The sequence below is a fragment of the Thamnophis sirtalis genome, unplaced genomic scaffold (assembly GCF_051295495.1).
Source record: "Thamnophis sirtalis isolate CommonGarterSnake01/CBP01778 unplaced genomic scaffold, rThaSir2_p1.2 scaffold_4, whole genome shotgun sequence".
In the NCBI taxonomy this organism is placed as follows: Eukaryota; Metazoa; Chordata; class Lepidosauria; order Squamata; family Natricidae; genus Thamnophis; species Thamnophis sirtalis.
Window position 1 is genome coordinate 31,156,674 of NW_028261384.1, and position 11,782 is coordinate 31,168,455.

An 11,782-nucleotide genomic window follows, 5' to 3' on the forward strand; every position below is an offset into this window, starting at 1 on the left:
GGAATCAGCATTTTGGATATTGTAAATACAAAACAAGACATCTTTATATAACTTGGTCAAAGTGAAGTGTGGGAAATGCAGAACCATCCCATATATGCCTTCTTAGAAGTAAGTCTAATGGCATTCCATGGGGCACTCACTTAAATGAACTTCCATCTAAATGAGTAATACAGGACATGTGCGTAGAGGGACAAGCTTTTTTGTATGCTTGCCTTTCCCTATTTTCCCATGTTAGTTTTCCAAACACCCCCATTGTTTAGGTTCTCCAGCTTGGCACAGGGAAACAGCCAGATGTTTCCTTAGCAAATCTGTTTCCTGTGGAACTCTCACCATGGTTGGTATTTCCATTGTAACAAAAGGAGAGGCACACATCCTGCCTCTAATAGCTTTCTTCTCTTCACTCTGCCACTCCTCACAACTCATTTCATGCTCTCTTCATGGATAGAAGACATTTTACACTCAAACGTCTTTGCGTAGTGTGAACAGGTGTGCCAATCCCAGATTAAATTTTTCAAGTGGTTTTTTTCCCCCCTTGGTGACAACTCTTCTATAGCTGAGCAGTTCAAGATTCCATGTAGCAGGAACGGATTCTTCTTGTGTCTGTGTTTTCTCTTAAGAGCTATTTTAGCAAATTTGGGCATGGCATGCATGAAGGCACATGAAGGAAGGTTGGCTGGCTTTCCATGAATGTGGAAGGCCTCATTTTGGTTTGAAGCAATAAAAACTAGAAGGGGAGGGGGCAATTTTTGTGGCATATAGATTTGGACAAATACTGCTGATGAATTAAAATCCTTCAAATAGTTAGTAGGAGCTTGAGAGAACTGGCTGCAGAAGCAGCAGCTACTGTAGAGAAATCAGGAAGAATTCATGCAAAAAGTAAGGATTTTCCTACATCAGCTGTATTCTCGTAATCTTATTTTACTTTCTTACACACATACATGCACGTAGAGTGGGAGAGAGAGAGAAAAAAACCCTCTCATACTTTCTTTTTGTCCAACCCCAGCAATGCCAGCAATCAACATAGATGACCTAAGTGAGAAGGATAAATTGAAAATGGAAGTAGAACAACTCCGAAAAGAAGTCAAATTGGAAAGGCAACCTGTAAGTAGTTCACCCTAATGATTTTACCTCTTGAGTTCTGAAAAATGTTTTAAGAACAGGATTTCAGTGTTTTCAATGGTTGTGTGTATGTTGTGGGGGGACGGGACTGTTTTGCAATGTATTTCATATGGGTTATAAATGCATTGAGGGTTGAGTTGCTTCACTTAAGGAAGCAAATATTTTCTCCTGGTAGATTTATTGCACATTTTCTTTTGAGAACACTGTGTACAGGATTTTATAGACTAAGAAAATGTTTCCCTCTCCCTGACCTCCAATCTCTCTCAAGCAAAGTGAGTAGAGATTATAGTTTATCTTATATTCCATTGTTAAAAGGATCAGCCTGATGTCACTCAAAAGTTCTTAAAATTTACAGTGGCAGGTTTGTTTAGCTTTTAGAAGTATTATAAGTATTCTCATTATTATTATTTTTCATATCAGAGGTACATTTGATATACAAGTTGTTTTTTGTCCTCTTATTGATGTCCTCTTATTGATGCCTGATAAAAAAAAATTTTTTTAAATCACCTGATAAATGATCAGTTAATGATAAGTGGATCTTGCAACAATACATAACTGGGTGGATTGCTCATTTTTACTTTCCTAATTAATTTCCTCTCTCATTTCCTCTATTTCTAACCATTTCTTACTGTATTCTCTGTAGTCAGATAATAAGCTGTGCCCAATGAAAACAATTAACCTTCGTTGAAATTATTCTTTTGTGAGTTGTTCTTTTTTCTTTCTTTCTTTTTTAAATTAAGCCATGTGTAATGAGAAGCCAAGCTGGTGGACCAATTTAATATATTATTATATTTCATAAGCAAGAATGGGACTTTTAGCATTTTCTTTCTTTGGACACTAAAATGCCAAGGACTGTCTCTGCTGGTAATAGCATTTTCATCCTTATGGGACTGTTTTGTTTATCCAAAAATAGTTATAGCTGATTTATCATATTTTACACTCTAGAATGGGACTTTTTGAGGGGGGGGGCAAAATGCCTTGAGCTCTTTTTACTGATTGTCATTGCCTTTTCCCTACCTGTAACCCCAACCACAGCCTGGGAATGACTGTAGAGAACGTCTGTTTAACATTCGTGGCAAAATGGATGACACAAACACAGCTTAAACAAAACCCATAATTATCACGAAAGGAAAGAAGTGTGAACAGGATAATTATGGGTTGTAGAAGCAGAGAGTTAATTTTGGGATGTTTTATAGCTTAAATATAAGACTTAACGGGCCAAGTTATAGAACAGCATGGAAGAAATGAATGGTCAAAGGGGGAGGGAGTATTCTAAGCCGTATTCAGAATTGTGATTGCCACACTAGATAATTTCCATGACATAAAAATGAGGCTTTTACCTGACTAGGGAAATTGTTTCCAGAAATCTGGACAACTGTGTATTTCCTGAACACATAATAAAGTGGATAAATATAGCATCACTAGTGCATTAGCAGAAATGGCAAATTTATAAAATTATCTCAATGGTAATGTAAGTACCAGGACGTATTAAATATATGTTAACATTATGTTTAATATTAGTGCTGTTTTTGAATGATACATGATTGCTGATACTGTATTTACAGAGATAGCCATAATTCCAAATTTTAAAAAATCTGCTTTATGTTAAGATAATATAGATTCTATTTTTCAAATTAAAAGTAACACATTTATCTTAACAATGTATTATACGTTTATTTTAAATATTATTTTGATTTGATTTATACTTATCTGTTCTTCTCCAGAAGAAACCTTAATCTTACTTTTCCTTCTCTCCTCTCTCTCCATAGCCAAATCTTTAAAAATATCAAAAATGAAATTTAAACATCTACAAACAATATATAAACATATAACAATAAACATTTTAAAAGCAGCCGTTTGATTTTGGAATATTATTCCATAAATTACTATGTTAATTGACATTTATTGTTTATTTAAACAGAGTAAAGTATGTCTTTAAGCATTATCTAAAAATGTTTGGGAGCATAGATCTCCTCTAATTGGGGAGACTTTTTCATTGAGAGGAGTTTTAATTGGCTTTGAAATAAAGCACTTTGGAGATTTTATCTCTGATATCATCCAATCTATTCAGTAGTTCACCTGGGAAGGCCTACTTACGATTCCCAAAGGTTGGTTCAACTCAGAATATGATGGCCTGGATTACAGCCTAACAATGATACAACTCAAATACTGCAATGTATTTTACATAAATTCAAAAGTGCAACATGCTAAGTCAGATGGCTAAAAGGAACAACATAATACAGACCCCAAAATATTGCACTAACTGACAAGTTAACATTTCTCTTTTTTCCCCTAAACAAGTGAACATGCTTCCAAACAAAAGTGCTAAACTGTAGCTTTATATTCTAAGAATGCCTGCATAATCTATTGGTGCCCAGATTAATTACTAAAATGCCTGACATTGGGTACCTACCTAATCTAAAATTTGGTACCTAAATTTGGTACCAAATTTAGATGGGAGAAACAGAAAGGCTTCTCCTAAATGTTTTTAATCAAAATATCTTATAAGAACAATGACAGTCTGATACTTCATACTTAAATATGAAACCAGACAATACTTGTCTTTTTTGTTAATTATGGATTTTAAGAGAAGAAATAGAACTATATACAAATACTTTCTACAATAAACTATTATAAAACATGTCCTTTAAATTGTTGGTAAATCCTGAATGTATTGTTTCACCCTGTGTAAAATAAATACAATTCTGCTAGTCCTGATCAAATAACTATTTTCCCTTAGCTTTTTGAACAAATTAATTTTCTCAAATACTTTCTGAAGCAGACTCATTACTTCTCAATTTGTTTTCCAAATAAAAGATTGTCCAAGCATTTCCACTGATGGATTTGAATTGAACGAAGTTGGTTTAAGGCAACTTCATATGATAAATAGATATCTTAGTTTTAAGTGAAAGTGTTTTAAATAAAATTTTAGAATAGCCATAGTTCATATAAATAATGGTTATACTAGGGCAAAACTTTCTATTCTTCCATTTAATTTCTATTTTATTTAATTATTTAATGACCTGAATTCTGTATGGCACTTCTTGTAATGGAATCATTCATATTATGTACAGCATATATTGTCAACATGCCAAAACAGCATAATTAAAATTTTAACTGGAATGCCTCTACAGAGAGTATTATCCTACTTTTGTATAATCCTTGCTAACAAATTTACGACATGTAAATTTCCAAGTCTTCTTTTTTAAATATCAAAAAGTCTTGGACTTTTAATATTTTAGATTACCTTATCACATCTTTGTACCAGTGGTGGGTTGCCAATCTTTTTTCTACCAGTTTGGGCATGTGCAGAAGTGTCCGGATGGGTGGGTGGAGCCTCCTGCCATCGCTACAACTGGTTCGCTCAATCCAGGGAGAACCTGGAGCAACCCACCTCTGCTTTGTATGCCATATGACTTTCACCATTCCTAAATCATAATGCTAAATATTGCATTATACTGTATATCTCTTGTTGGCAAAAATGATTAGCATGAAATGTATCCCCATTGCTAATTTATATCCTGGTTCTGTTGGCTTTATCAACACCACTAATTATTGCCAGGCCCCTGAATTCCTACAAAGGTAATTGGCGAGAAACCTTATAGACTGTGCTTGTATGAAAAAATACTGCTTACTTCCATCCTTACAGAACAGTAAGAGAGTTTTATTCAGCACATGGGAAAAAAGAATGCTGTTCATTTTATTATGCAATAATTAATTATAAACATTATGCAAGCTATTCTGGGATACATTATTTCATACATACCCAGTATGCCAGTGGTGGGTTTCGGATCCCGTTGCAACTGGTACGGTGCAACCGGGCGTCCACCACATGAACGTGTGTACTTACCGCCCATGATGCTCCACGATGCCTCTGTGATGCTCTAGTTGCTCAGCCGAGCGTCACTCAGGTGCCGTATGCTCTGTGTGCGTAAGCCCCGAAAACCTCAAATACCGGTAAGGAGCGCGGGCATGTGGGCCCTCCGGAGTAAGTACCAGAATGATACTGGTGCTCCCAGCAAGCACCGGTATGCCCATATCGGTCATAACCCACCAATGCAGTATGCATATGTTATGCTTCTTATGTACATAACAAATCCTTCTTCTCTCCCTTAGTTTCAAAAACTCTGCATATCAAAGGAATCTTTCCTATCTCTATAAAAAAGATTTAAATGTGTTTTTCTCTTATTTTCCTTAAGGTGTCTAAGTGTTCTGAAGAAATTAAAAATTATATTGAAGAAAGATCGGGAGAAGACCCTCTAGTTAAAGGCATTCCTGAAGAGAGGAACCCTTTTAAAGAGAAAGGAGGGTGTGTAATTGCATAGAAGAATACAGATAATTTTGAAACCGGGAAAAATAACCTACCATAGTATACAGCTAGTTTAATTTAAAGCTCAGGAATCTTATTGTGCAAATTAAGAGATTTTTTTTTTAAAAAGCAAGAAAATAAATGATTGTTTTGCTATTTCCTGAAACATATTATCATATTACCATATTATTAAATTTCTTTCAAGAGGCTGTTTTGTATTCTTAATTTCTTGCATTCGCTGATTGAAATTATTATTAACCACAGTATAATTTTGGCAAAAAAAAATCTTAATGAAACAATATAACAACCTCCCTTCAGAATATAGGATTTTAGTCCAAATGTCCTCAATGAATATATGCAATGAAATTTCATTTTACTGTATGCCTATTAGTGTACATTTAAAGTGACAATAAAGTTATTCTAAGTCTAACTCTCTAAGTCTAGATTGTTAATCTCCAATTCTCATTAGCCTTCATGATTGGTCCTGCAAAATGTAATTCAGCAACAACTGGAAGATCATAGATTTTCCCTGCTCCTAAAACAAGTCCTCAATTTACAACCATTGTTTAGGAACTATTACAACAGCACTAAAAAAGGTGATTTACAATCAATCTGGTCCATCCTTATAACCATTGCAGCATCTTCCTAGTCACCAGATCAAAATTCCAACAGCCTATATTTTCAACTGTGGTAGTGCCCCAGGATCATATGATCATTGTTTATGACTTTCCCAGATGACTTCTCACAAGCAGAGTCAATGAGGGAAGCCAGATTCACTTAGCAATCACGATTCATTTAACAACTGCAGTGATTCACAACTATTGAAAACCAAAAAGAGTGTAAAACTGTATATGCCTCACTTCACAATCACTGTGCTCAACAACACAAATTCTGGTCCCGGTTGAAGTTATAAGTTGAGTATCTAGAAGTACTTTTGTCCAAATCTAAATGAGCACAAGTAATATATTTATTAATGCTACAGTTTTACATCTGAAGTACATTTTTGAGATGGATGATAAAGTTTGGTCAATTGGTTCCCAACTTAGCAAGAGAAAAGAGACTTTTGGATAATGGGATTCTTGAGAGTTTTCAAGCTTCTCATAGTGCCTCAACAATTCAAAATATATTCTGACTATGATGGAGACTAGCTCTGTTCTTAAATAAGCAGCAAGTATACTGGGGGAGACTCTAAAATCTACCTAATGAAATGGTTTTGGAGTATTTCCAATGGACCATAACCTTCTAGTCCCAGTCTCAGATTTCAGTTTTATATAACATCTGGGTTACCACCTTGCTTTAAAATATAGGGTTAAAAGTTTGGTGGAATAGAGTGGTTTTGTTGGCTGCTTCTTAAAAAAATACTAAGAGGGAAGGATTGGATAGAAACCTAGGGTTAAAGTTCCAAAATATGGTTATCACACTCCTTTAATCTCTGATTAAGAGAAACTTGTAACATTCTTTTTGCATACCTAAAGTCAGGAACAACTAGCCCCCTAGAGTCGGGAATGACTAGCACATATGTGCAAGGAGAACTGTTATCTTTATATATACATATACATCAGGGATGGTTTCCTGCCAGTTCTAAGCTCTTCTATAGAAGAGGTTCCATAAATCTACAGTGCCATTTAGAACAAGTCCCAGCTCCCTCCCACACATCATCAAGATGAAGAGCAAGAGGAGGAATTCTGGGAGTTGAAGTCCACAAGTCTTAAAGCTATCACGTTTGAACACCCCTGGTTTTTTTTTTCCTAAAGGATTAGGAGTGCAAGGGTTTTGTAACTTGACAGCTTTAAGACTTGTACACTTCAATACCAGAGTTCCTGCGTCAACATGACTGGAATTCTGGGAGTTGAAATCCTGGCTCTTCGGAGCATTGCGGTCATAACAGGGAGAGGCAGATATGGCGGGGACTTTAGGGCTGGCCATTATCGGGGAAGGAGGGTTCGCTATATCGCAGAGATCCCTCCTTCCGGCCCTATGAGTCCCACTCCAAGGTCAGATGGCGTGAGCGATCAGGACCCTGGTCTCAGGCTGCTGTCGCTAAATGCCAGGTCTGTTATTCATAAGGCTCCCCTCGTCCGGGACTTGATTGTAGACGAGAGGGCAGACCTGGCATGTATTACTGAAACATGGCTGGGCACGGAGGGAGGAGTCCCCCTCGTAGAGCTGTGCCCAGACGGGTTTCAGGTGCTTCATCAGCCGAGAGCTCAGAGAAGGGGTGGCGGTGTGGCTATTGTAGTCCGGGAGTCTTTAGCTCCTCGTAGGATCCCTGCTCCGGAGCTTGCCGGGTGTGAGTCCCTGCTAGTGAAGTTGGACCTCAAGGGTCAAGCGGGTTTGCTGCTAACGTACCTGCCTCCCAACTGCGTTGCAGCGGCCCTCCCTGCGCTCCTCGAGTCAATAGCTGAGCTAGCAATTGAGTTCCCTAGACTAATGGTTCTGGGGGACTTCAATCTGCCTTCGCTCGGTGAACACTCTGATGGAGCGCAGGAGTTCATGGCTTCCATGACAGCCATGGGCCTGACCCAGGTAATTCGAGGCCCTACCCACTTGGCGGGACATACACTCGACCTCGTATTCCTCTCGGAGCAGTGGAGTTATGATCTTGGTCTGAGGGGAAATGAGACCATTCCCCTGTCGTGGTCGGACCACTACCTACTGAGGCTAGACTTCCGGAGGCCAAACCCCCACCGTGGGGAGGAGGAACCGACCAGGTGGTTCCGCCCCAGGCGACTGATGGACCCTGTTAGGTTCCAGACGGAGCTTGGGGTCATTCCAGATGCTCTCGCCCACAGTTCGGCAGAGACTATTGCTGCGGCCTGGCACTCGGCGGCATCAGAGTCTCTGGACCGAATTGCGCCACTACGGCCCTCCGGGTCAGCGGCTCGCGGAGACCTCCTTGGTTTACCGAGGAGCTCCGTGAGATAAAGCGCCGGAGGAGACGCCTAGAGCACCTGTGGAGGTCCGATAGGTCCGCATCGAACCGAGCACTGTTGACAGCTTGCACCAAGGAGTATATTTGGGCATTGAGAACCGCCAAAAGATCACATATTGCCTCCTTGGTAGCGTCCGCCGAGTCTCGCCCAGCCGCCCTGTTCAGGATAACCCGCTTCCTCCTAAATAGGAGGGAGACGGGGAACCCCCTGCAGGGTAAGGCTGAGGAATATAGTCAGTTCTTGGCGGACAAAATTGCTCGGTTTCGATCGGAACTGGACTCCACCCCCGCAGATCCAGCCGGGACACAGGGGAACAACTTGGTAGACCATCTCTGGGTTGAGTTTCAGGATGTTGCCTCTGGGGATGTGGACAAGGCTATGCGAGCTGTGAGTTCCTCCACCTGTATACTGGACCCGTGTCCCTCCTGGCTGACTGCCAACAGCAGAGAGGTGACACGAGGCTGGATCCAGGCGGTTGTCACCGCCTCTCTTCGGGAGGGACACCTCCCCACCGCGCTTAAGGCGGCGGTGGTGAGGCCCCTCCTGAAGAAACCGTCCTTGGATCCAGCAATTCTTAACAACTATCGTCCAGTCTCCAACCTCCCCTCTCTGGGGAAGGTTGTTGAGAAGGTGGTGGCCTTACAGCTTCAGCGTACCTTGGAGGAAGCTAACTATCTTGACCCCTTCCAGTCTGGCTTCAGGCCCGGTTACAGCACTGAAACCGCTTTGGTCGCATTGACCGATGATCTCTGGAGAGCCAGAGATGGAGGCTATGCGTCCATCCTGGTTCTCCTCGACCTCTCAGCGGCTTTCGATACCATCGACCATGGTATCCTTCTGCGACGACTGCGGGAGGTGGGGGTGGGCGGCACTGTTTTACAGTGGTTCTCCTCCTACCTCTCAGACAGGTCGCAGTCGGTGTTAGTGGGGAGGGAGAGATCGTCCCCGAGGCCCCTAACCTGTGGGGTGCCGCAGGGCTCGGTTCTGTCCCCCCTGCTATTTAACATATACATGAAACCGCTGGGCGAGATCATTCGGAGGCACGGGATTAAGTACCATCAATATGCGGACGATACGCAGTTGTATCTGTCCGCCCCGTGCCAACTCAATGAAGCGGTGGACGTGATGAACCGGGGCCTTGAGGCTGTTAAAGACTGGATGAGAGCTAACAAACTGGTACTCAACCCGGAAAAGACCGAGTGGCTGTTGTGTTTTCCTCCCAAAAATTTGGCTGACGTTCCATCGATCAGGCTGGGGGGGCAAAATCTGTTCCCCTCAGACAGGGTCCGCAACTTGGGAGTCCTCCTGGACCCACAGCTGAGTTTTGACCACCACTTGTCGGCTGTGACCAGGGGGGCATTTGCCCAGGTTCGCCTGGTGCGCCAGTTGCGGCCCTACCTGAACCGGGAGGCTCTCACAACAGTCACTCGAGCCCTTGTAATCTCTAGGCTGGAATACTGCAATGTGCTCTACATGGGGCTGCCCTTGAAGAGCATCCGGCGACTTCAGCTAGTCCAGAACGCGGCCGCGCGAGTGATTATGGGCGCACCACGGTTCGCCCATATTACACCAATCCTCCGTGAGCTGCGCTGGCTACCTGTGGATCGTCGGGTGCACTTCAAGGTCTTACTTACTACCTATAAAGCGCTCCATGGTAGTGGATCTGACTATTTGAGAGACCGCCTCCTGCCAATCACCTCCCTGTGTCCCATCAGATCGCACAGAGTAGGCCTCCTCCGAATTCCATCCGCCAGTCAGTGCCGACTGGCGACTACGCAGAGGAGAGCCTTCTCTGTTGCAGCTCCGACATTATGGAACAACCTCCCCGTGGAGATCCGTACCCTCACCACAGTCCAGGCCTTCCGCACAGCCCTCAAGATCTGGCTATCCCGTCAGGCCTGGGGATAGGATTATTTCTCACCCCGCCCGAATGTTGAGTGAATGTTGTATTTTTATGGTTTAATTTCTTTTAATCACGATTCTTTTTTTTTCAAGTCTTGTCTTGCACTCCCTTCCCTTCATTGTTGTAAGCCGCCCTGAGTCCCCTCAGGGAAAAGGGCGGCATATAAATCCTTAATAAAATACTAAAATACTAAAAAATACAAGTCTTAAAGCTGGCAAATTTGAACACCCCTGGGAGTTTTTTTCCTAAAGGGTTAGAGGTGCAAGGGTCTTGTAACTTGACAGCTTTATGACTTGTACACTTTAATGCCAGAGTTCCTGAGCCAACATGACTGGAGGAGGAATTCTGGGAGTTGAAGTCCACAAGTCTTAAAGCTGTCAAGTTTGAACACCCCTGGGGTTTTTTTTCCCTAAAGGGTTAGAGGTGCAAGGGTCTTGTAACTTGACAACTTTAAGACTTGCACACTTTATTGCCAGAGTTCCTGAGCCAACATGACTGGAGGAGGAATTCTGGGAGTTGAAGTCCACAAGTCTTAAAGCTGTCAATTTGAACACCCCTGGGTTTTTTTTTCTAAAGGGTTAGGGTGCAAGGGTCTTGTAACTTGACAGCTTCAAATGCCAGAGTTTCTGAGCCAACATTTTGGTTGCTAAGCAAGAGCGTTAAGTGAGTTTCACCACATTTTACAAGTTGGCCACACCCACACAGTCACATGTCTGGCAAGCCACTCTCACAATGCAGACCACACCTACAGAAGAGGTTCTAAAAAATTTTTAAACACACACACACACACACACACAATATAGTATTTAGGCTTCTAAATTAAAATTGTAGCTATAAAAGCAACTTATGCTATTGAGATGAAGCAGTCCATTACTCCCATAATATCCATCCTAGTTATAATTTATAGACATTGTAGCATAACTGGAAGGCATCAGGCTGGGTGATACTGATTAACCCTTTTATCAATTCATTACACACGTGTTTAAACTGCAGTGTTTAATTTGAACTTAAAAAAAACATTCTTTTTAGCAGAATCCAAAGTTGGCAGATAGTTAATAAAGCAGATTTCCTGTAAAATTCTAGGAATGGAGACTATCAAGACGTGAATTACGAAGAACAACTATGAAGACCCTAGGGGAGGGAGTTAAATCAATTTTTTAAAACTTCCTATTTAAAGTCAGTGGAGTTCAGTGCTCTTATCAAATTCCAAGCTTTGGTTGACCGATCCACATCCACTTTTCACGATTTTTGGAAATTTAACACACACACACACACACACACACACACACACACACCCACCCACCCACCCACCCTTCAGGAAAATTCGAACACTTGCGTCCTATTTTACTTCTTTCTGAGAGATGCTTATATAATAGGGTAATCCTCCGCTGTCAGTGACTGTTCTGCAGATCTCTACATCAGCAATTGTGGAGTGTTTTAAAGACCCAGCGCAGAATAACTACTCCTTAGTAGCAAAACATCTGCAGGCGGGGCTTATCCGCCGCTTTCGAACGATAG

The 11,782-nt window shown here is 41.5% G+C and overlaps 1 protein-coding gene across 2 annotated transcripts; it reads left to right on the top strand.

The window, feature by feature from the left end:
- The first annotated feature begins 365 nt into the window (after positions 1-365).
- LOC106544902 (guanine nucleotide-binding protein G(I)/G(S)/G(O) subunit gamma-11) lies at positions 366-5,858 on the top strand. Of its 2 annotated transcripts, none has more exons than XM_014061304.2 (3): positions 366-486; positions 1,004-1,101; positions 5,319-5,858. In XM_014061304.2, the coding sequence occupies exons 2-3, from the start codon at positions 1,006-1,008 to the stop codon at positions 5,442-5,444; spliced, it is 222 nt and encodes a 73-aa protein (XP_013916779.1). In that variant the 5' UTR covers positions 366-486; positions 1,004-1,005; the 3' UTR covers positions 5,445-5,858. The 2 variants fall into 2 exon arrangements, with proteins under 2 accessions (XP_013916779.1, XP_013916781.1); XM_014061306.2 differs by lacking the exon at positions 366-486 and adding an exon at positions 511-876.
- Positions 5,859-11,782: the final 5,924 nt, after the last annotated feature.